The 22,807-nt window shown below is 41.5% G+C and overlaps 1 protein-coding gene across 1 annotated transcript in view; it reads right to left on the bottom strand.

Moving 5' to 3' along the window:
* ARFGEF3 (ARFGEF family member 3) overlaps positions 1-20,894 on the bottom strand; it is a 187,463-nt gene extending 166,569 nt beyond the window's left edge. The window contains exons 1-2 of the mRNA XM_034962938.3: positions 16,589-20,894; positions 7,447-7,498 (exon numbers count right to left, since the gene is read on the bottom strand). Coding sequence (XP_034818829.3) covers positions 7,447-7,498; positions 16,589-16,673 — 137 coding nt within the window. The 5' untranslated portion in view covers positions 16,674-20,894. The remainder of the gene's footprint in view (positions 1-7,446; positions 7,499-16,588) is intronic.
* Between the last annotated feature and the right edge of the window lie 1,913 nt (positions 20,895-22,807).

The raw sequence follows: 22,807 nt of genomic DNA, 5'->3' as shown, positions 1-22,807 counted from the left end.
ATGAGATGGCCTAGGACATAAGAATGGTGAGGATTAGGGAATGCCTTCAGTAAAACCCTAGCCGACCAACATCATAGTCACATCTTCAAGAGAAAAAGTCCCCCTGCCCAACAAAAACAAATTCAAAAATAGGAAGCTACCCTTGCTCCAAATGCATTTAAATCAACACAAAGATAAAGGAAGCATACAAAAGTAAGGTAATGTGACACCTTCAAAAGAGCACAGTAATTCTCCGCCAATAAATCCTAACCAAAAAGAAATCCTTGAAATGTCAGATAAAAAATTCAAAATATTTATTTTAAATACGCTCAATGAGATGCAAGAAAAATCTGAAAATGAATATACGGAAATCAGAAAATCAATTCATGATATGAATGAAAAATTTACTAAGGAGATAGACATCTTAAAAAAATTCTGGAACTGAAAAATTCATTGAAGGAATTACAAAATATATTCAAAAGCTTCAGTAATAGACTAGACCAAGCAGAAGAAGAAATCTCAGAACTTGAAGGCAGGTCTTTTGAAATAATACAGTCAGGCAAAATATAAGGAAAAAAGAATGAACAAAGCATTTGAGATATCTGGGACTATATAAAGCAATCAAACTTACAAATTATCAGTATTCCTGAGCGAAAAGTAAGACCAAAGATCTCTTTAAGGAAATAATTGATGAAAATTTCCCAAGTCTGGCAAGAAATTTGGACAGATCCTCCAGATACAGGAGGCCCAGCAATTCCCAGAAAAATACATTGCAAAAAGGACTTCACTGCAGCATATTATAATTAGACTGTCTAAAGTAAAAGTGAGCCAGGTGCAGTAGCTCATGCCTGTAATCCCAGCATTTTGGGAAGCTGAGGCAGGTGAATCACTTGAGTCAAGGAGTCTGAGACCAGCCTGGGCAACATGATGAAACCCAATCTCTACCAAAACAAACAAACAAACAAACAAAAAATACAGAAAATTAGCTGGGTGTGGTGACATATGCCTGTAGTCCTAGCTACAGGGAGGCTGAGGTGGGAGGATTGCTTGAATCTGGGAGGCAGAGGTTGCAGTGAGCTGAGATTGCTCCACTGCACTCCAGCCTGGGTGACAAAGCATGACCTTGTCTCAAAAAAATATAAATAAATAAATAAATAAATAAATAAAGTAAAAGTGAAAGAATTTTAAAATTAGCAAGAGAAAAGCATCTAGTCACCTATAAAGAAAACCCCATTAGACTAACAGTGGATTTCTCAGCAGAAACCTCTTAGATAGAAGAAAATTGAATGACATTTTCAAAATGCTGAAACACAAAGAAAAGAAAATGTCGACCGAGAATTTTATATCCAGAAAGAATAAGCTTCATAAATGAAGGAGAAATAAATTATTTCCCAGACAAGCAAATGCTAAGAGAATTTATCATCCCTAGACTGGCCTACCAGTAATGCTCAAAGGAGTCTTAAACATGGAAATAAAAGGCTGATATTCACCATTATGAAAACACAAAAGCTCACAGGTCTTATAAAGCAATCAAAGGATTAAGAGAAGAGAAAGGAATGAATGGCAACAAGAGAGAATTCCACCAAACCACAGAGACAGAGAAAAAGAAAAAAACAAAGAATCTAAATGACAACGTGACAGGAACAAAACCTCACATACTAATATTAACCTTGAATGTAAATGCATTAAATGCTCCACTTAAAATATATAGATTGTCATAAAGGATTTAAAAAAGATCCAACTAGGCTGGGTGCAGTGGCTCACGCCTGTAATCCCAGCACTTTGGGAGGCCGAGGCGGGTGGATCACAAGGTCAGGCGTTCGAGACTAGCCTGGCCAATATGGTGAAACTCTGTCTCTACTAAAAATACAAAAGTTGGCCGGGTGTGGTGGCACTGTGCCTGTAGTCCCAGCTACTCGGGAGGCTGAGGCAGGAGAATCACTTGAACCCAGGAGGTGGAGGTTGTAGTGAGCTGAGATTGCACCACTGCACTTCAGCCTGGGTGACACAGCAAGACTCCGTCTAAAAAAAAAAAAAAAAAAAATCCAACTACCAACTATACGCTGCTTATAAGAAACTCACTTTACTTGTAGAGACATGTGTAGACTGAAAGTACAGAGGTGGGAAAAGATATTCCATGCAAACGGAAATCAAAAGTAAGCAGGAATCACTATACTTATGTCAGATAAAACAGACTTTAAATCAAAAACAGTAAAGACAAAGAAGGTCATTATATAATGATAAAGGGATCAATTCAACAAGAGACTATAACAATTTTAATATATATGTACCCAACACTGGAGCACCCAGATTCATAAAACAAATATTACTAGACCTAAAGAAAGAGATAGACACCAATACAATAATAGTAGGGGACTTCAACATCCCACTCACAGCATTAGACACGTTGTCAGGACAGAAAATCAACAAAGAGACATTGGACTTAAGTTGGACTTTAAGCCAAATGGACCTAACAGACATTTACAGAATATTCTAATTGTTCTTGATCGGTAGCCTCCAAGTCTTATGATATTACTTGGTTGAAAAACTAGTGGATAGCCATGATGGAATCAGCGACAATCAGTGGCAACTGTACTTGGTCATATTTTTCACCAAATCTGTCACTATTAGGGAACATCCTGAGTTGGCTTTTGCTTACGAAGCAAAAAGGACATGGGGAGGATGATTCTAAGACATAACCTGAGCTATCGATGGCTTCTTCAGTGTAGGGATACCTGAGTAGCCCACTAATTCATAGATTTATTCAACCCTGCAAAGATGCATGTAAGGAGACCTTGAAGTTTAAGAAAAGGGAAAAGAGAAGCAAAGATAGCAAGGGTGCAGTCTCCTCATGGAGGAAGATAAGGACCCTTAAAACTCACCCCCAAATCAAAAGCAAGACTAAGGGCAGGAAGGTGGAAAGATTTTCACATGACTAGCCACTAATAAAGTCATGAAATATTCCATAGTACATATTCCCTGGACCTGCCTCCCTCCCTGGCATTGAATATCAATAGGCTCTGCATTAATTCCTACCCTTGTTGCTCACCACATCAACAATAAGAGTGAGCATTTCATCAGTGACAGAGCCTTGAGCACAAATAAGCAATGTCTCTTGACCTCCTTAATTCCATCTAATATGTTTTATCATCAATATCTCTCTTAGAATGCTCTATGCATAACTGAATCCAGTCACCAGTCACTTAAATCATTCAAAAGTCCTTAGAGCAATCAATGGCAAAAGGAAAAATAATACAACATAGGTCTCTCAAGGATTCAATTTCAACACAGGCTCTTCAAGGGTTCTTCTGATTTAAGCTACCACTACTAACGTACACAATTGACCAAAACAGTATTAGTAATTATGAGAATGGGACTATATTTAACATGAAATTAACAAATCAGTGGCAAAAGAAAAAAATAGGAAAAAGCAGAGCAAAGGTATTCAAGATTATGAATGATCCCTGTAGCCCTTTCCAAAACAAACAATTTTAAAAATCTGCAAATAATCACCTGGAGGTGATTATGTAACAGAAATGAAAACTAAATCTGAATTCAAAATCAGAAGAATGCAAGAGATAGTTTATAAATTTGGTTTCTTTCCCATATATTAAATGTAAGCATAATGGAAGAAAAAATAACATATCCAAATTCTCCTCAATGAGCAGACAAATATTTACAGTGCCTGGATTTTTTTTTTTTTTTTTTTTTTTTAGCAGATGCTCAAATAGAAAGATGCCATGTTAAACATAATGATTTAACAGAGTAAATGCTCTCCTGGTTTAAAGCGCCTGGAAGAGGAATCAAAGGATTAAAGAAGGACTGATTTACAACACAGGGGGAAAAGCCCATTACTGTATGTCTCCTCTTTATATCATTTCCCTAATGATAACATGGAATAGTAAATCAGACTAGTGTTGATTCAATCTCTTTTCTGCTCTAATTATGGCTTCTACTTGTATCTTAGACGAGGCTTTGAGAAGTTCCCCACTATTGTGAATCACAAACTGAAACCTCCTTAAATGTATAAAAGTCTATAATAAATTTACATTTGCTACCACATCACAATGTTTTCTGTTTTGTATATCTTCATTCTCTTCCTTCAAAATTGTTTTTAAAAAAACACCTTTGAATGCAAGGCTCACATCTGCTGTGTCTCATTCATATGGTTCAATTCTCTGTACAAGAATGCTTGATAGATCTCATTGTGCATCTGAAACATAATAATGTCCATTCTTTTGAATAGTAAGATGATGTATCTTTGTACATGAGGATAATCTTTGTCATTAGAGGAAATAGTCCGAGTAGAATTTCTAATAATGGTGAAAATATGTAAAGACATGTACATATGCATATATTCATCCATAGTCTCTCATCTGGCACCCCTCCCACCAATGTTGTGAACAGCTCCTGTAGGTGCACAAGATAGGTAGCTGGCTCTGGGGTAAAGCAAAAGATCGTTGAATAAAATAAAGCCAAATGAGTAAAAGGAGAACCAAAAATATGTCCTTGGACACATTGAAACCATATTCTCTCCAGCTCTTCTAGCCACACACATACACATGAACACTAGACAAAGAAGGTCATTATATAATGATAAAGGGATCAATTAAGCAAGAGACTATAACAATTCTAAATATATGTATGCGCCCAACAATTTTAAACATTCCCAGCCAGTGGAGCAGAAACCTCTTCTGTTGCTCCTCACACTGAAGACAGACCTTTTATCACAAACTCAGAACCACAGAAAACCTCACTGCTAAGTTAAACAACACTTTGGATGAGGAAACAACCTTTAGAGCAGAGTTTATCAAACTCTTTTACTTATGTAGTCACTAAGAAAATGTTAAGATTCTGTTTTTCACGTACTTTAAGTTAGCATTCAAATTTTTTCATCATAATTTTAATTGTGAAGGCTGTAATTCTGGAATACTTGAATTATTAAAATTTTTAATTAAAACATATCACTTTTGAAATGTATCTTGTGAATACGACAGCAATTTGAAAAACACCTTCATCCATCAAAAAAAGGTGAACAAACTCTTCTTTAACAGTAAAATAATGCTGTATTGTTATTTTTCTCCTTGAACTTATTGTATTTCCATTCCATTTTCCCCAAACATTTTTCTCCAATATATCTTAATGCTAGAAAGGCTTTTATTAACCTCCCTACTATACTTCTCTGTTAAGATAAAGTATGTTTAAAGTAATTTTTAAAATATTTCCTGTAACCATAAGGCTTTAAAATGTTCAATTGTAAGCAGTCATTACTAATGCACAAAATTGGTCCAAAGAACATTAATAATTATTTATCAAAATGTCAATATGGTTAGCATGGAAAATACACTTTTATTAAAAATACATGTCTATGGAAATGGAGTTTGTTTATATTTCTCCCAGTTAGTTCATATGCCTATGAAGAAGTATTTTCCATTGCTATATAATAAGGTAGAATTTAGCACCAATTCCATATCAATTCTTTTTTACCTTTATAGTTGTAAACAGTAAGACACCTTGTTTACATAAATAATAAGGGAATGAAGGAGACATCATCAAAAAAAATTTTCATCTATCATCTTATAGCTCCTTCAATATTGCTGAAAGCCAAGAAGTTAAAACACATAACTTGAAAAATGATATGTTTCCCAGTCCTTATAATCACTCCCTTTACCAGTATGGACACTAGTATGTTCATAGTTCTTTGTGGGTGGAACAAGATCTCTGTACCCCAGGACAACACACTACTGTAAGACACAGGTGGGTAACAGGTGTGGTTTTCTCTGACAAGCAGGAGCAGAGTGACAGTAAAAGGTGAGGTGGAAAAGGAGACGTGGCAATGTCAGTTTTGAAGCAAATCAGTTTTAAGAAAGGGGACTTATAGAAGTTGGGGGCCAGGAAATTGACTTCTTTAAACTATCCATGCCTTCACAGCTCATAGAAAGTCCTCACATCCTCCTATGTGCTGGACACCCCAGCTGCACCACCTCTCCGCTAGACAAACATGTTGTTGCCAGACATTCTGTTCATGTATAAGCTTTGCACACACAAAAATGCACTTAGTTTAAAACATGGATTCCCTTACAATATGTAAACTTGTAGAAGTTACTACAGGAAAAGTAATTAATTTTTTAAAAAGATAGAAACATAAATTTTGTTCAATCTACTTAAAAAGAGAGAAAATATCTAATCACAGTATCCTGAGAACATAGAAACCGTACTCAACAAAGGGTTATAGTCCAAAATACTTTATAATCTCAAAGAAAACCCTGGAAACAGCCCAAGTGTTATTAAACAATAGGAAAACTGCTAAATGAATTATGCTACAGCCATATAATGGAAGTATACGTAACATTTTAATTTGAAGAACATATACTGGCATTAGAAAATATTCTTCATATGGTTTTGAGTAAAAAAAAATCAAGCAGGCAACAAAGTCATGAATAAAATTTTATATTAATTTATAAAATATATGTGTATAGAAAAAGACATTTAAGAAAATCTATTAAACTGTTTTCAGTGGTTATCCTTAGGTGATGTAGTTATGGACAACTTTCTTTTTTGTTGTATTGTTCTTTCCAATTTTTCTACAGAGGGCAGGCATTTCTCTCCCAGTGAGGGTTGGGGGAAGTTATAGTGGGAGGGGAAGAAGGTGGGGAAATAGGCTTCCTATCTCTGGGCTGCTGCATGTAGCTGTGGACTTCACAACCAGCCAGATGATGTCCAGCCAGGGTTGCCAATCAGAGCTTAAATCCACACTACCTAGTGTAGGGGTGCATGCCCATCAGAGGGAGTGCAATTTTCTTTCTACTTCTTCACGTAAGTTTTGATCATGTCTCTCCTTGACCAATTTGATCCTTTTACCATGGACTTCCATGGCTGGTTCCTTTAGGTCACTGGTTTCATCCCTCTACAGACAGGTGGAGCGAATGCGATCAGGTTCACATCATGTAACCTCATGAAATATCCCAGCTCATGGGTGCAAGAAAGCCTTTAGTCAGCAAGTAAAATGCTATGCTATCGTATGAATGTGTCCCCACCAAAAGTAAGTGTTGGAAACGTAATCCACAATGCAACAGTATTGGGAGGTCAGGCCTAATGAGAGGTGATCTGGCTATGAGGGCTCTGCTCCATGAATGGATGAATGCTGTTATCACAGGAGTGGGGCTTTGTTAGAAAAGGGTGCATTCAGTCCCCTTCTCTCTTCTCTGTTCCACCCTCTTTTTGTCCTTCTACCTTTGGGATGACGCAGCAAGAAGACCCTCGCTAGATGTGGCCCCTTGATCTTGGACTTCTCAGCCTCCAGAACCATGAACTAATAAATTTCTGTTCATTATAAATCACCCAGTCTGTAGTATTCTGTTATAGCAGCACAAAACAAACTAAGACGCACTGTAAACCAATGTGGTTATCTGGGCCTTCAGCAGGTAATATTGACTTCTGTGATATTATACAATGTCCATCTCCTACCTCAGTACATGTGGAGGGATCTTGACAATGGTATCCAGACCACCTAGAGTTTCTGCAAAAGAAAAATTACAAAGTTAAAATAAATATTTAAACACTGAGAATATACATTGTACATGAATTTCTCTGTTAGTTTCTCTTTTCAGGAATTCTTCTAATTATAAACTAGTCAATTCTCAATTATCTGCATGCAAGTCCTTCATATTTTAAAATCCTTTTCCCTTGAGAGCCCCAGAGATTTCCCTGGACCTTGCAAACTAGGAGGGGAAAGTTAAAAGTTAGGGCACATTTCCCTAAACAGATAAAGAACGAATAGTTAAATTCCTAGTCTGAACCACTGAATCTAGTTACAACTAAGATACTATATTCTTGTAATAAAAATAAAGAAAGAAAAGCTGTTTCCTTGAAAATACTGTTTCAATATCCTTACACAATAATTCATACTTGTGAAAGACTTTCAAGTTCACAAAGCATTTACACAACATCTTATTATTCTCATACACATTTGTGACACAGTAGATTAAACTTTTTTTAAAAAATTACAGTATAGTTAGGATATTGATTGGAAGGCTCACATCCAAATCTTGTTACTCCAACCTGGATGTTCAATACTTTTCCATTGTTTGTGGATTTTTCACACTATTGCTGCCTCCAATTTTAGAGATAATGAAAAGCTCACCAGTCTCTTCCCCAAAAAACTGTACTATTTCAATCCTTCCAACTTGTCTCCAGTCTTGCAGCTCAAATTGTGTTGACCCCTTTCTTCACTCCTTGGAGTCAACAAGCCCTGTGTATCTGAATTATTTTCACCAGGGAAGGAGAAACGTCTCTTCCCACCTTGCTCAGAGATCAGAGAGAATAACAAATGTGAAATATATACATATATCAGAGACTCAAGGCTAAGAACAGGCCTGATAGGATCTGGGCTTGATGTGGCCAGTGGGGCAAAAGAGTGGATTTCAGAAAGACAATTAATCAGCAAAACAGAAAGATGAGTTCAGCAGGGTTCTTGGTACTGTGAAGACAAGGCCAATGGAGGAAGATGAAGGACTGAAGTCAATGCTTAAGATGAGACAGGATGACAAGAAAGGGAAGCCCTGAGATGCAGGTACAGGAAGCAGCTCAAAGGCCACACAGGCCAGCGCAGTCCACCAGTTAGCACAGCAGGGACTGGCACCCAGGATGAGCCGATGCTGCTCCCCAAGGAAAGGCAGTGACAGTGAACAACCAGATCAGCATGGTTTTCCCACAGGACAGAGGGATATATAGTCAACCAAGGCTGGGTAACAGTGCCCAGCTCTATAAGGCTAAGAGCAAGCTAGAAGAAAAGGAAAAGAGAAAAGGCTGTCACACAGCAGCCACCATGAAACTACACCTCTAAGTGCAGTGAGACTCCCAGGCACATGGGATCAGTGTGGAACCCAAGGCGAAGAGCATCCAAAGGTCAAGGAGAAAATGGCCTGCAGCTTTGCTGTAAGCACCCAGGACAGAATGGTAGCTGGGGAGAGGGCACCATGGAAGCATCAAGAAGGAAAGCAAAGAGAACCAGGTTCCAGTCCCAGCTCCGCTCCAGCTTGTGACACTTGGGATGGGGGCAGGTCACTTATCCTCTGTTAAGTTTCAGTTCCCTCATCTTTAGAAAGAAGACAATGACACCTTCCTCCCGGGATGCTTGTGAGGAGCTGATAGGATCATGATCATAAAGGGCCTGACACAGTCCTTAGATGCCAGTGCCAATTCCTGTCTCCCTTCTTTGATTCTCTCACTAAACACTGAACCAGGTCCTGGGCTAGGGACCCAGTGGTGAGAACAGACACGATCCGTGAATTCATGGAGTGCACATTCTCATTTCAAAGCATGATAAACGCCAGGAAGGAAAATACAGGAAATTAGGCAAAAGTGGAACAGGAGGTCCTACTGTGGACTGTGAGGTCAGGGCTTCCTGCTGGGGGTAATGAGACCACAAATGATTTATTTAAAGTAGATAAGGAGAGGTCACTCTGAGTGGAGGGAATAATAAGTTTGAAATGCTTGGAGAATCCCAACATCTTCCCTGACTCTGTCCTGCCACTTCGGTCCAAGCTGTCACCTTCTCTCACTTGGATGACTGTACCAGCCTCTGTTCTAGGCTTTTAGCTTTTGGGCTTGCCCCTGAAGCTGCAGTCTCTGCTTAACACAGTAGCCTGAGAGACCCTGTCAAGACCCAGATGAGAGCATTTCCTCCACCCCAAATGACTCCCCATCTCATCCTTAGAGAGCCCAACAAGGACTTTCATGATCTGGTCCTCACTTCCTACTTCTCTCCTGTCGCTCCAGCCCCCTGGCTCCTTGCTCTTTCCCAAAGCCATCAGATGTTTTCCCAACTAGGAGCCTCCCTTTTAGTAAGGTTTTCCGTGAATACCCTATTTAAATGGCAACTCCCTCTTTACTCCAAGTACCTCCTATCTTTTCACTATTTCATGTTTTCCCTTTCTTAGCTCTTATCACTCTCTTTGCTGTCATGTATATTTTATTTATTTATCTTGATTACTGGCTGTCATCTCTCCAAGAATCTGTAAACTCTTGGATCTTTTTGCCTGTTTTGCTCACCATGTTATCCCTAACACTTGGAACAGTACCTGGCACATAGTAGGTACTCACTAAATATTTGCTGAATTAATGAAGTAAGAGGGAGCACAGTGTAGCTGAGTAACTGAAAGAAGATCAGTGTGGCTGAAATTCAGAGAGCAAGGACCCCTCTCTCTCATGAGGGTCTCAGAGGGGGATGACCCTCTCTCTCATGAGGGTGGCATAGCACAAGGCTGTGGGGCAGGTAGGAGCCAGGCCACGTAGGGCTGGACAGAACACACCAAGGACTTTTGTTTTTATCCTAATGGGATGCTATTCAATGTTTTAACATGGCATGTCATGAAAAGATTGGGGTTTCCAAGGTGACACTACTTGGGAAAAAGAACTAGAGCAGACAAGGAAGGAGCAGTTAAGAGGGTGTTGCAGAAGTTCAGATAAAAAGAGAAGGCAGCTTATTCTGGAGAGCTGGCAACAGAGGTAGAAAGAAGTGAACAGGCTTGACATATATTTAGGAGGTAAAAATGAGCAGAGCTTGGGTGATGGACTAGGTAAGATGGCAAATTACAGAAATGTATCAAGGATGACTCTAGATTTCAGGTCAATGCAACTGGACAGGTGATGACATCAACTGATCATTTAGAAACACCAGAGGTGAGTGAGGTTGGGCAGTGAGGTAGAGGTGGGGAAGAACACACAGTCACTTTGAGCCTTGTTGAGCTGAGTGCCTGCAAGCCATTCAGGTGGAGATGTTCAGTAGGTAGCTAAGTTGTGGGGTGTGCGTTTCAGAGCACTGCTGTCGACTAGTGATATAAACACGGGCATCACATTCTCAGAAATGGAGCTGAAGCTGTGGGTATGTGTGTGTTCAACTCCAGAAGAGCTGGGAGTAAGAGATGAGGGCTCAAAGCTAACCTTTGAGAAACTCAAATATTTACAGCTGGGGAGAGAATCTGGCACTAGCAAAGGAGACAGAGTGGCTCAAGAACCAAGGTAGGGTGTGATCATAGAAGTCAAGGTAAAGCAGGTGCCCAGTTGTGTCCAGTGTCACCAGGAGGACCTCTGAGATGGGAATGAGAACGGTCTGCCAGCTGAATGGCTGTATGTTACTGTTCTTCAGTAACTGTGAGTTGGTGGGATGATGGAGGTGAAAGGCAGATGACAAAAAGATGAAGACAGAGTAGAAGGTGAGAACACAGATACAATTTCTATACTTTTTAAGAAGTTTGGCTGTGAAGTAATCACCTGTGGCTGGAAGAAAAAGCAGATGGGTAGATAGAGAGAAGGGTGCTGGTTGGATAGATGTTCCCTCTTCCCCTACTTGGCCTTCGTACCTCTAGTTTCTTTCCCCGCTCCTCCATTTTCCACATTCATTCTGTATAAGGCCCCTGATAGATATAAAATACTAAAAGTAGGACTTGGTTGCTTCCAGCTCTCCTGTTCTGCAATTCTATTTCATCCCACCACAGCCTAGCTCGCAAGCCCCCAGGACTGCCAGTTTCTGAAGTTCTTTCTGCCTTTCCCCAAGCCAACCCTTCATCCAATTCATTCCTTTCTACTCCCTGGCCAGGCCATTCCTCACTAACAAAAACAACCAACCAGATAACACTAAATAAAGAGAAGACACATACATATGCCTTATTAGTTATTCTGCAGCCATTAACACTGATTTTCAGAGAAGTGTCATGACAAAGTAGACAGAGTAGAAGATGCTAAAGTTAAAAAACACATGACAATATGCCATATGTGGTATGACCTTTTGCAAAGGGAAAGACTCCAAAATGTCAACAGTGTTATCTCTGGATAGGGAGACTGCAGATTATTTTAATTTTTTCTTTATGTTGTTCCATTATTTGCAACATTCTAAAGTGAACATATATAACTCTTATAAACAGAAAAAGATGAATATTATTTAAAACTCAAACAAGTAGTTAAAGTATTGATTTACTTATTGAACATCTGCCTTCCACTACAGGTGCAGAAGCAACCAAAGAAGCATAAACGGCAGTCCCTGTGCTAAAGAGCTCACTACTCTGTTTACATGTATTGTTTTGATTGACCAGTATCCATTCCCCTGGCTTCTGAAGAAGCATCTTAATTTTACTTCCAGGAAGCCATTTTTCCCCAGCTCTGGATTTCAGTGGAACTTGTAGCCTAGGCCTAAACCAGTTATTCTATTTCATTCTTTGACTAGAGGACTGGTTCAAGGATACACTCATGAATCATCAGGACAAAGAGAACAAGGGAAACCAAGGATCAAGCAGGAGTGACTGCAGAAGTCCAGCTGTCTTGATATGGTCTAAATATGGTGATGATCACCTATCTCAAAATGATCTGAGTGAGGAATGATGCCTCTCTCCTTTGAGGGTCTCAGAGTCGGATGACCCTCTCTCCTATGGGGGTCTCAGTCTCAGTCTCTCATGAGTGTCTCAGTGGGGAGTGACCCTCTCTCTTCTGAGGGTCTAAGTAAGGGATGAGCCCTCTCCCATGAGGGTCTCAGAGGGAAATGACCCCTCTCTCCCATTAGGGTCTCAGTGGGGAATGACTCCTCCCTCCCATAAGGGTCTCAGTCTCAGTGAGGGATGACCCCTCTCTCTCATGAGGGTCTCAGAGGGAGATGCCCCTCTCCCCCATGTGGGTCTCAGAGGGGGATGACCCCCTCTCTCCCATGAGGGTCTCAGTGGGGAATGACCCTCTGTCCCATGAGCATCTAAGTGAGGATGACCCCTCTCTCCCATGATGGTCTAAGTAGGGGATGACCCCTTGCTCCTATGAGAGTCTCAGAGGGGGATAATCCCTGTCTCTCACAAGGGTCTCAGTGTCAGATGCCCCTCTCTCTTATGAGGGTCTAAATCAAGGATGATCTCTCTCCCATGAGGGTCTCAGAGGGGGATATCCCCTCTCTCCCATGAGGGTCTAAGTGGGGGATGACCCCTGTCTCCCACAATGGTCTCAGAGGGGGATGCCCCCTCTCTCTCATGAGGGTCTCAGAGGGGGATGCCCCCTCTCTCTCATGAGGGTCTCAGAGGGGGATGCCCTCTCTCTCTCATGAGGGTCTCAGAGGGGGATGCCCTCTCTCTCTCATGAGGGTCTCAGAGGGGGATGCCCTCTCTCTCTCATGAGGGTCTCAGAGGGGGATGCCCTCTCTCTCTCATGAGGGTCTCAGAGGGGGATGCCCTCTCTCTCTCATGAGGGTCTCAGAGGGGGATGCCCCCTCTCTCTCATGAGGGTCTCAGAGGGGGATGCCCCCTCTCTCTCATGAGGGTCTCAGAGGGGGATGCCCTCTCTCTCCTAGGAGGGTCTCAGTGGGGGATGCCCCCTCTCTCTCATGAGGGTCTCAGAGGGGGATGCCCTCTCTCTCTCATGAGGGTCTCAGAGGGGGATGCCCTCTCTCTCCTAGGAGGGTCTCAGTGGGGGATGCCCCCTCTCTCTCATGAGGGTCTCAGAGGGGGATGACCTCTCTCTCCTATGAGGGTCTCAGAAGGGGATGCCCTCTCTCTCCTATGAGGGTCTCAGAGGGGGATGTCCTCTCTCTCCCATGAGGGTCTAAGTGGGGGATGACCCCTGTCTCCCACAATGGTCTCAGAGGGGGATGCCCTCTCTCTCTCATGAGGGTCTCAGAGGGGGATGACCTCTCTCTCCTATGAGGGTCTCAGAGGGGGATGACCTTTCTCTCCTAGGAGGGTCTCAGTGGGGGATGCTTCCTCTCTCCCATGAGGGTCTAAGTGAGGATGACCCCTCTCTCCCATGATAGTCTAAGTAGGGGATGGCCCCTTGCTCCTATGAGGGTCTAAGTGGGGGATGACCCCTCTCTCATGAGGGTCTATGTGAGAGGTAACCCCCCTTTCCCATGACGACCTAAGTAGCGGTTGACCTCCCCCTCACATGATGGTCTAAGTGGGGGATGAGACCTGTTTTCCTGAGATGGTCTAAGTTTATTGTTGCCTCTTTTCATGAGATGGTCTAAATGTGTTGATTCATGAGCCCAAAACTGTGGAGACCCACGCAGAGCATGTCAGTCAACCCACAAAGAGCAGGACAAGATCCCTGAAACAGTGTCTAATTCCTAAATCACAGCTATTCTTATAAGGGGTATTTTAGTTAAAGGAGTAAATAAATCCCGTTTTGTATAGCTCAGCTTAAACTAGCTTTTTTGTCTCTTGCACCCAACATATTTGTCAATTACACTGCCCGTAAGAGCCTACCTGTGCACACAATCAACTATTATCCAAAATAGTAGGTACTCTAAGAGAGTCATCAAGGCAAGGATCTGAACCCAGACAAACAAGATGGACCTTGCCGAGTCTGAAAAGGGAATTCCCTACAGAAGGACTAGCAAGAGCAAAGGCAAAGAGAGAAGTGTGCCACACAGCATGTTCAACAAAGTGCTGCAGCTGACTGCCACTAGATTGTTGAATCTTGGTTGGGGAGTGACAAGAACAGAGGCTGGGGCTAGATTCTGAAGAGCATTCTGAGGAATTTACACATTAATCTAGAAATAAATTAGGGGGGTTGAAGAGTGACAGGTGTTTTGTAATCTAAACAGTGACGGGCAGTGGAAATGGACTGGAGTGGGAAAGGCAACAGGAAAACCTATCCCTATAGGCCTTTGTTCATGTCTCCAGCATGCCCTTCTAACAAATTCCTTACAGGGGACATTTTATTCATCCATATATCCCATTGCTCATTACCAGGGAGGTCTTAATAAATGTTTCCTAAATAAAGAAGCTAAGGAAAGAAGGAACCCATAGCTTCCCCATTCTTCAAGTGAAATCTACTTCAAAAGCCCCACCAGCTCACACCAATTCTCCCCCAATCCATGGACAACACATTTATCCTGCCTTCTTTGACTTGTTTTCCTGGTTTGCCCAATCCAACTGCACAATGAATGCCCTGCACTATTATTTAACTATTTCATGCACTTCTGTCTTGTCTTGCTAATTACAGAACAATCACTGGGAAAGGAAGTACATCCACTCGGGCTGGTTTCTTTCAGATTTGACTCGAATAATTTACCTGCCTCAATGCTCAGCCTCCCCAATGGCTTTAAAGGACCTAAACTCAGCAACGTTGTGGTTTCACTTAATAAGATGTTGATGTCAGTATTCAAACTTATTAAAATACTAGATTAATCTCCTCCTCCCTGTTTATCTAAATCTGCTTAATTTGGAGCAAAATAATAACGAATACTAGGAATGGCATGTTTAAAGCACAATTGGGCCCTGCTTTATCATGTTACCCAGCCATCTGTGACCCTTCATTAGAGGCATTTTGGAATCTAGCTTCGAATCACTCTGCTGAATGACAATGGCAACGCAAAAATAGTACTGTGGCTTTAAGAGCCCTTGCTGTTCTCTCAGATTTCTGGTCCATTTTTCTTTAACAGTAAGCTAGAATGGTCAAGTGCTTGTTCTACCTACAAGACAAACTTCCTAGACAATATTCTAGACAATTTTGTGATGATAGGCACAGGTTAAAAAAAAAGATGCTGCTATAATTACCTGTACACACACCCAAACATATGTGAATTAAGACCATCTATATATTAAGAGTCACCTAAACCACTCTCAAAATTTTACATTTAGTGGAAAACCTGCTAAAGGCTCTTCTCTATCTCAGGCTGCATCAAAGCACACACAGTGTCATGACAGACAGTGATGGTTCTTGGTTGCAAGGCAAAGGGAGTCAATTTCATTTTTCAATTGAGTGGCAACTGAGGCATCACATCAGGCTCCAGCAAGGCAGAGCGAGGAGCCCACAGAGCTAGCTGCGCTGGCTTCTCCTTGGCCTTTCCTTTCTAAAAAGCATCACCATCACCCAAAGTATGCTTCTGATCTATTTGCATTACCATCCTGACCATTTTGATTGCCCAAACCCCGCCTAACTGAAATGTCTTTCCGTTTTTTTCCACTGCTGAGTTCTGCAACCTGAGTCTGATGAGAAACACAAATTTGCTCCCTGGAACTTACTTCAACGCTAGCACAGCTCACAGCCTTAAAATCCCACCTGTCTGAAGGGCAGACCACAACAGAATTGCAGAGGTAACATGATCCCCGCCCGTATGTTATTTTTCATGTGCAATAACCACGAAAGCTAACACTTAGCAAGCTGACCTCTATCAGGAAAATCAAATTAAACAAGCCTTTCCTTCCTGGTTCCACTCGCCAAGGATTCGACATCGGGGTTGTTGGTTTAACTTCCCTTTTCCCCAGAGGCGCTTCGCTGTCAGGCCCCAGGATTCGCACCGGCTCCGGGTCCTGCCTAACTCGGCGATGGGGAAGCATCGTCCCCAGCGCCGGGACCGGGAGAAGGGGGCCGCCAGGCAGGGAGGACAGCGGTTCCCGAGGAAGGTTTCGGAGAGTGAAAGAGACCGGAGGGGAGGCGGCTGATGTCCACGCCCGAGCCAAGACTCTCAAATCCCACATCAATTTCCCGAGGCGACTCTCGCAATCGCGCGAACGGCACCCATGACCAACGCTCCGCGAAAGCCCCACGCGCGGAGGCGCGGGTTCAGCCCCGGCCGCGCGGCCCTCCGGCCGCGCGGCCCTCCCGCCGCGGCGAGCAGGTGCCGGGCGCTTACCCAGGGCCCAGGTGCAGCTCTCCTTGATGGCTTTGTACTTGCTCCCGGACGCCTCCTTCTGCAGCTTCCTCAGGATTTCTTCCATCTTGACCTTCCAGGCGCCGGGCCGCCGCCCACAGGGAGAGAAGCGCGGGCGAGCCGGGCCGGGGAAGCCGCCGCTGCCTGGCCCTGGGCGCCTAGGCGGCCGCCCCGGCGCGGATGCTGATGAATCACGCCCGCTCCATGCCGCGGGCCACGTCAGCCCCGCGCCCCGCCCGCCGCCCCGCCCGCCTGGGTCAGGTGCGCTCCGCTCGGCGGCGGCTGCGGGCTGGGGCCGGAGAGTGAGGCTGGAGGCCGCTGACCTGACCGCCGAGGCAGGCCCCGCGGGCACCGCGCTTAGCGGAAAGGTGGGGACGGATGTCCGGAGCTGGCTCGCCAGCCGCCGGGAGGGAGCGCCTGGTCCGCGGCGGGCGGCGGGAGGCAGGCGGGGAGGGGCCTCGCCGCGGTCTTCGCACCCCCTGAGCCGACGGTGGCCGCGGGCGGAGTCGGAGCGGCCCAGCCCGGATACCGGGACCCCCAGCGTGGTGCAGGCGCCGCGCCCGCTGCATCCCGTCGTCTGCTAACCAGAAAATTCTTGTGTTCAGTCACTAACAGCTTTTTTGGGCCACTCCCTGTGCCAGGCTCGGGCGATGCAGCGTTGCACACACTGTGCCCCTGCCTGCAGGGAACCTCCAGTCAAGCTTTCAACACGCGGCGGGCGGTGGGCTGCGGTGGGGCTGGGGTAGAGCTTGATACGCCCAAGGAAACCAGACCCAGAGAGGCTGAGTTACTTCCTAGACCAACAAGAGTTAGACTCCAAACACGTCCTGAATCCAGAGCCCCTTCTAAAAACCTCTCTCTCCTCCCCTTCCCATCCTCTCTTGCGCTGAATTGCTGCCCTGTGAAAAATGTGGTGCACAAGGGCCGCCGCAGCAGAGGGCTTCTCATTGGGGTGAAAAGGGGGAGCCCCAGGAGACTCACGCGGGCGGTGGGGAAGGCAGTGTGACAGGGCACCCCGTGTTTCCTTTTTCTTTGAAAATGTTCCTGTGGTGGAAGTGAGGATGATGGACTGCAGAGGGGCAGACTGGCAGCTGGGAGAACAAAGGTTCTGCAGGAATCTAGAAACCAATTAGGCCAAGGGTGGGTAGGAGGGGAATAAAGGAAAGTATGTCAAGAGATATTGAAGGGTAGAAACAATAGGATTTAATGACACAATAGGGGAGAGACGGTGTATATGGGATGGCTTCCAGGTTTCTTGTTTAGGAAATTGGGAGGATGGTGGCCCCATTTTAAAGAAGAGAAGATAGAAAGGGTTTGGATTAGGGGGGATATATGAGTTCAGTTTTGAACATGTTCAGATTGAAATGATAATGACATACTTGTAGATTTTTTTTAAGGACAGGAACTCAGGATAGGGCTCTGGGAGGGATGCCAGTATTTGAAGGGTGGTAAATATAGGGAGTTGTTGATGCCTCGAGTCTGACAAAGGTTGCACAAAAGAGGGAGTGACGGCCCCCCTAATTCTCAAATCATGGGTACAGGAGCAAGGGCCCAGGGAGGAGGCTGAGAGGAGCAGTCCGAAATCCGAGGTGTAGGGGGTCAGCCAGGGGAGGGAGTGCCATTGGAGGGTGTCCAACACATGGGGATGTTAGACTACTCCTTCGGCGCTCTTGGTACTGAGGAGGCAAAACCTACAAAGTCCCAGCCCCCAAGGATCCTTCTACCACTACCCTCATGCCCAGTGAAGCCATCATTTAAAGAAAGGTTTAAAAAAAAAAAAAAAAGTAAAAACGCCGCAGCAGATAATGTACTTGGGTTAAAGAAAATTGTTAACTATTTGGAAAAATATATAGATCACAACTTTATATCGTGTAGCAAAATAAATTACAAATGTATTAAAGAATTAAATTTAAGAATTAAATGATGAAAAGTTTAGAAGAAAGCATAAGTGAATAAACTTATCTTAATGCATTAAGATTATTTCTAACAAACTAAGGCAGAAACTGAAGGAAAAAAGGTCAATAGATTTGACTATTTGAATATTTAAGACCTTTATGCCAAAAGTTTCATACAAAATTAAAAAGCAAATGATACTCTGAGGGATGGATTGAAGGAAGAAAAGATGATAACTCTAAATCTTAATTATATGTGGATTTATATTTTTGAATCTATTTTAAAGTGTTTACTATTTTTACAATTAAAAACAATTTTGTTTAAGCTGCAAACTAGGAAAATGTTTATATTAATGTCAGACATATAAAGTTTGAATAGCTTTGTTTAAAAAAAAAGCTTTAACAAAGAATTAAAAAACAAATGCTCCTTCTTTTTTAAAAAAGCCAATATATATAAAGTCAGTTTACAGAGGAGAGAATACATATGACCCCATAAACTTATAAAAAATGTTCAAGTGCCTAATAAAGAGAACAAACTTTTAAATAAGATGCTATTTTCTATTAATCAAATTGACTGAGAGATTTTTTAAATGTTATTGAAGGAGCTGAACAACAAGGTCCTCTCATGTCTTGGGTGCTGGTCAGAGTGTAACTTGGTAGTACATTCCTGGAGGGAGGGAGCCTGGATGTGTATGTGGCATAGGTATAGCTCTGACCTAACAATTCCACTTCTGGGAATTCATCCTAAGAAAGTGATTATGGAAATGGATAAGGATCTTTCTACAAGCAGTTCAGTGTGTCTTTCAATTCTAAAAAAAGAGAAAACTAAATATGCAACAAGGATATGGATAGATAACCCATGATATATTCATAAAGCATCATATTATATAGCCTTTGAGAATAATGTGGGGGACTAGACATGTTGGCTCATGCCTGTAATCCCAGCACTTTCGGAGGCTGAGGCAGGCAGATTGGTTGAGCTGAGGAGTTTGAGAGCAGCCTGGGCAACATGGCAAGACCTCATCTCTACTAAAAAAAAAATTGTTTTTAACTTAAAAAGAATAACGTAGGAGAGAAATATTGAATAATGTGAAAAGTGGTGTCGGGGGCAGTGGCTCACACCTGTAATCCCAGCACTTTGAGATGCCAAGGCAGGTGGATCGCCTGAGGTCAGGAGTTGGAGACCAGCCTGGCCAACATGGTGAGACCCCCCCTGCCTCTACTAAAAATACAAAAATTAGCCGGGTGTGGTGGCACACGCCTGTAATCCCAGCTACTCGAGAGGCTGAGGCACAAGAAGTGCTTGAACCCTGAGGCAGAGGTTGCAGTGAGCTGAGATCTCGCCACTGCACTCCAGCCTGGGCGACAGAGCAAGACACTGTCTCAAAAAAAAAAAAAAGAGAAAGAAAAAAAAAAAAAGAAAAGTGGCTTATACTATATACTTAAGTAAGCAAATTGTAAAATGCTATGTACTTTTGTATACTACATGATTCCAATTTTATTTAAATATTTGATGTAGATGTATATATAAGTTCAAAAATACATACATATATGTACATACATATCTATCAAAAGTACATACAAAATATTAAGTGATTATCTTTGATGGGCTTATAGGTGAGTTTATTTTTCATTAAATATTTTTACTTTTATAATCAGAAGTGTTATTTAAAAAAAAAAAAAGTGGCACAAAAATGAAATAAAAGTAGTATCCAGGCAACAAGGTCAACATCCAGAGAAAGGACAAAGATAAACACAGAAAATGGTGTAATGAATGTGAGAGAGTTAGGATCCCATGGAAGCCAGACCCGGGAGAAATGATGACTGCAGCCTGGTTGCAGTGGATTAAGAGCTGGTGAAATCACACGGATAAACAACCCAGTGGATGGCTATGAAGGAAAGTAAACACCTTTCTACTTTTTTTCTATAACTCACAGTAGAAAATATGCTTTGCATTATCATCCAGTGTATACATACATGTATAGATATGTTAAAAAACTGAAACAACTGTTTTAGGTATAAAACAGTACATACTGTTAACTAGAATAGTTACTACTAAGCATGATTTCATTCACTGCAGCAGGCATACTTGCCTCTTCCTAAATTCATTCTAGGTTGCGGGCATGAGGACAATCACAGTGGTTTGCTCTGTGATGCCTATTTCTTTCCAGTGTTTTTAGTTTTGTTGCTTAAAAATTCTGGCTCACACAAATAAGTTGCTGTGAATGCTATTAATAACAACAGTGAACTCTGTTTAGCAATGGAAAGTCTTCTTTAATCTTAATCTAAAATGGCTATAAACTTATAATCATTCTTCAATGTATTAAAATAAAGTATTGGAGATTAGCTTTCTTCTTTGAGTATCAACTTTAATATGGATTCAGGATTTTGGAAAACAGATCTTTTATCAATTTTTTCCTCAATATTTCAAATTTCTCTTTTTGAAATTATTAAAGTTTATAACAGAGACGTAATATAACTAATATCATTTTTCTATTCAAAATGTCTTCATTAATTTTCTCTTTATGTGTTACAAAATTGTGCACACATAGTAACCACAGTGATTACTTAAAATGTATTTGTTAGTGTTGGATATATTAAACATCTTGAAATATATTGTTACTTTTTCCCTGTAGATCCAAATTCAGTTAGTTTAAAATGTCAAAAAAATTAGTCCTATATGCAGATTCTTCTGGTGAAATATCATCTTCAAAATGCCAAATGAGATTGCTTTTCAAATAGAAAAATACGAATCCTGTTCCTGAGTTCATATAATTTAATCAGTACTTTGCTCGTAACAATCAATAACTTCAGTACGATGCAACATGTACATGTTATTTGATGGAAAGGCTAAGTTGTTTTAACAAAGACCCAACAGTACAGTGGTTTACAAAGCATAGACACTTACTTCTCTCTTCAATTAAACCCTGAGTCAGTGGTTGAGGTTGGTGCAGCAGGTCCCAGGAGATTAAGTGACCATGTACCTTAAATGTTACTGTTTCCTCATCCCGTAGGGGGTTGTTCTCATTTGTGTGTCTCAAAGATATGTACCAGGCACATTGTGTTCTAGCCCATAGGAAGAGGAAATAGAGTAGAGGAGTCCATGCCTCAGAGGCAGAAGTTACACAAATCTCATATATTGCATTGGTGAAGACAGAGTTGCAGAGATATACCTGAGTAATCATAGCTCTCTTCCTATGGCATAGGGAGGGGAATCATTAGTCTCAGCCACAGATCCAATTTCTGAACAAAACATATCAAAAATTGAAGGTTCCCTTAATAAAATTAAACAACTATCACTACTTTTGTTTTCAAGTCCAAAAGATTCAGTGCAATTGTTAGGATGCAAAATCTTTGTAATGTATAAAACACAGATTTTAAATAATGTACAGAGTAGCTTCTAACAATATTTTAAATTATCTTTCTATGTCTCCTGGTCGTATTTACTTCTGAATCACTCACAATTCCGTTACAATTTTCCAGTTGAATTTATGTTTCTCAAGTAGTTTTGTGTTAGGTTAAATGGAAACAACACAATAAATCCTTTATAAAAATCATATTTTCATACATATTTGGCATAAACTAAAGTCTAAGTAATGTGAAATATTAGTGTTCTCATTAAGTGGAATTATACAACCTGTGTCTGCCTGTATGTGCCTAATAAGTATAAATTCTATTCTGTATATTCTTTAGAACTATAATATGACTTAGAAGTACAATTTTAAATTTCTCTGCTGATTTATCAAGAATCATATTCACTATAACCATGTATGCTGAGAACAACTTTTTTAGCAGCTGTTTAATTTTTTCCTTTTGCTGCATATATGTGACTAATTATGATAGTAATGCTTTTTCATTAAAACCAATGTGAAATAATGTTGACAAATTTACATCCTTTTTTCTTTGAAAATATTTGAAGGCCTTATGAACAAATTTGGCTTGCTATAGTTCAAATGATTTTTTTTGGAAGATCTTAAGCTTTTATTTACAAGAATGTCATTACAAATAATACATTTTCAGTGAGTTTTGAGTAATCAACAAGCTATACTTCAGCATTATTAAAATGATTTGCACTTCTTTGGCTTATAGTTCAAATAATAGAATTTATTAATTTAAAAAGACATTTTTCTTAATGTTGTCACTATATACATGTCCAAATCTGGCAGTTCTGCCAGAACATGCCTCTGTGTTTTTCACACGACTGTTTTTATTTCTTCTAATAATAAAATAAACTGTGTTAAGGATAGTTGGTATAACTTTGATTAAAATGTACAATTATCACAAAGTTGAAAAATGCCTGACAGTTATG

The sequence above is a fragment of the Pan paniscus genome, chromosome 5, assembly GCF_029289425.2.
Source record: "Pan paniscus chromosome 5, NHGRI_mPanPan1-v2.0_pri, whole genome shotgun sequence".
Classification (NCBI taxonomy): domain Eukaryota; kingdom Metazoa; phylum Chordata; class Mammalia; order Primates; family Hominidae; genus Pan; species Pan paniscus.
The sequence above is the reverse complement of the archived record's forward strand: the minus strand, read 5'-3'. Positions and strand labels throughout refer to the sequence as shown.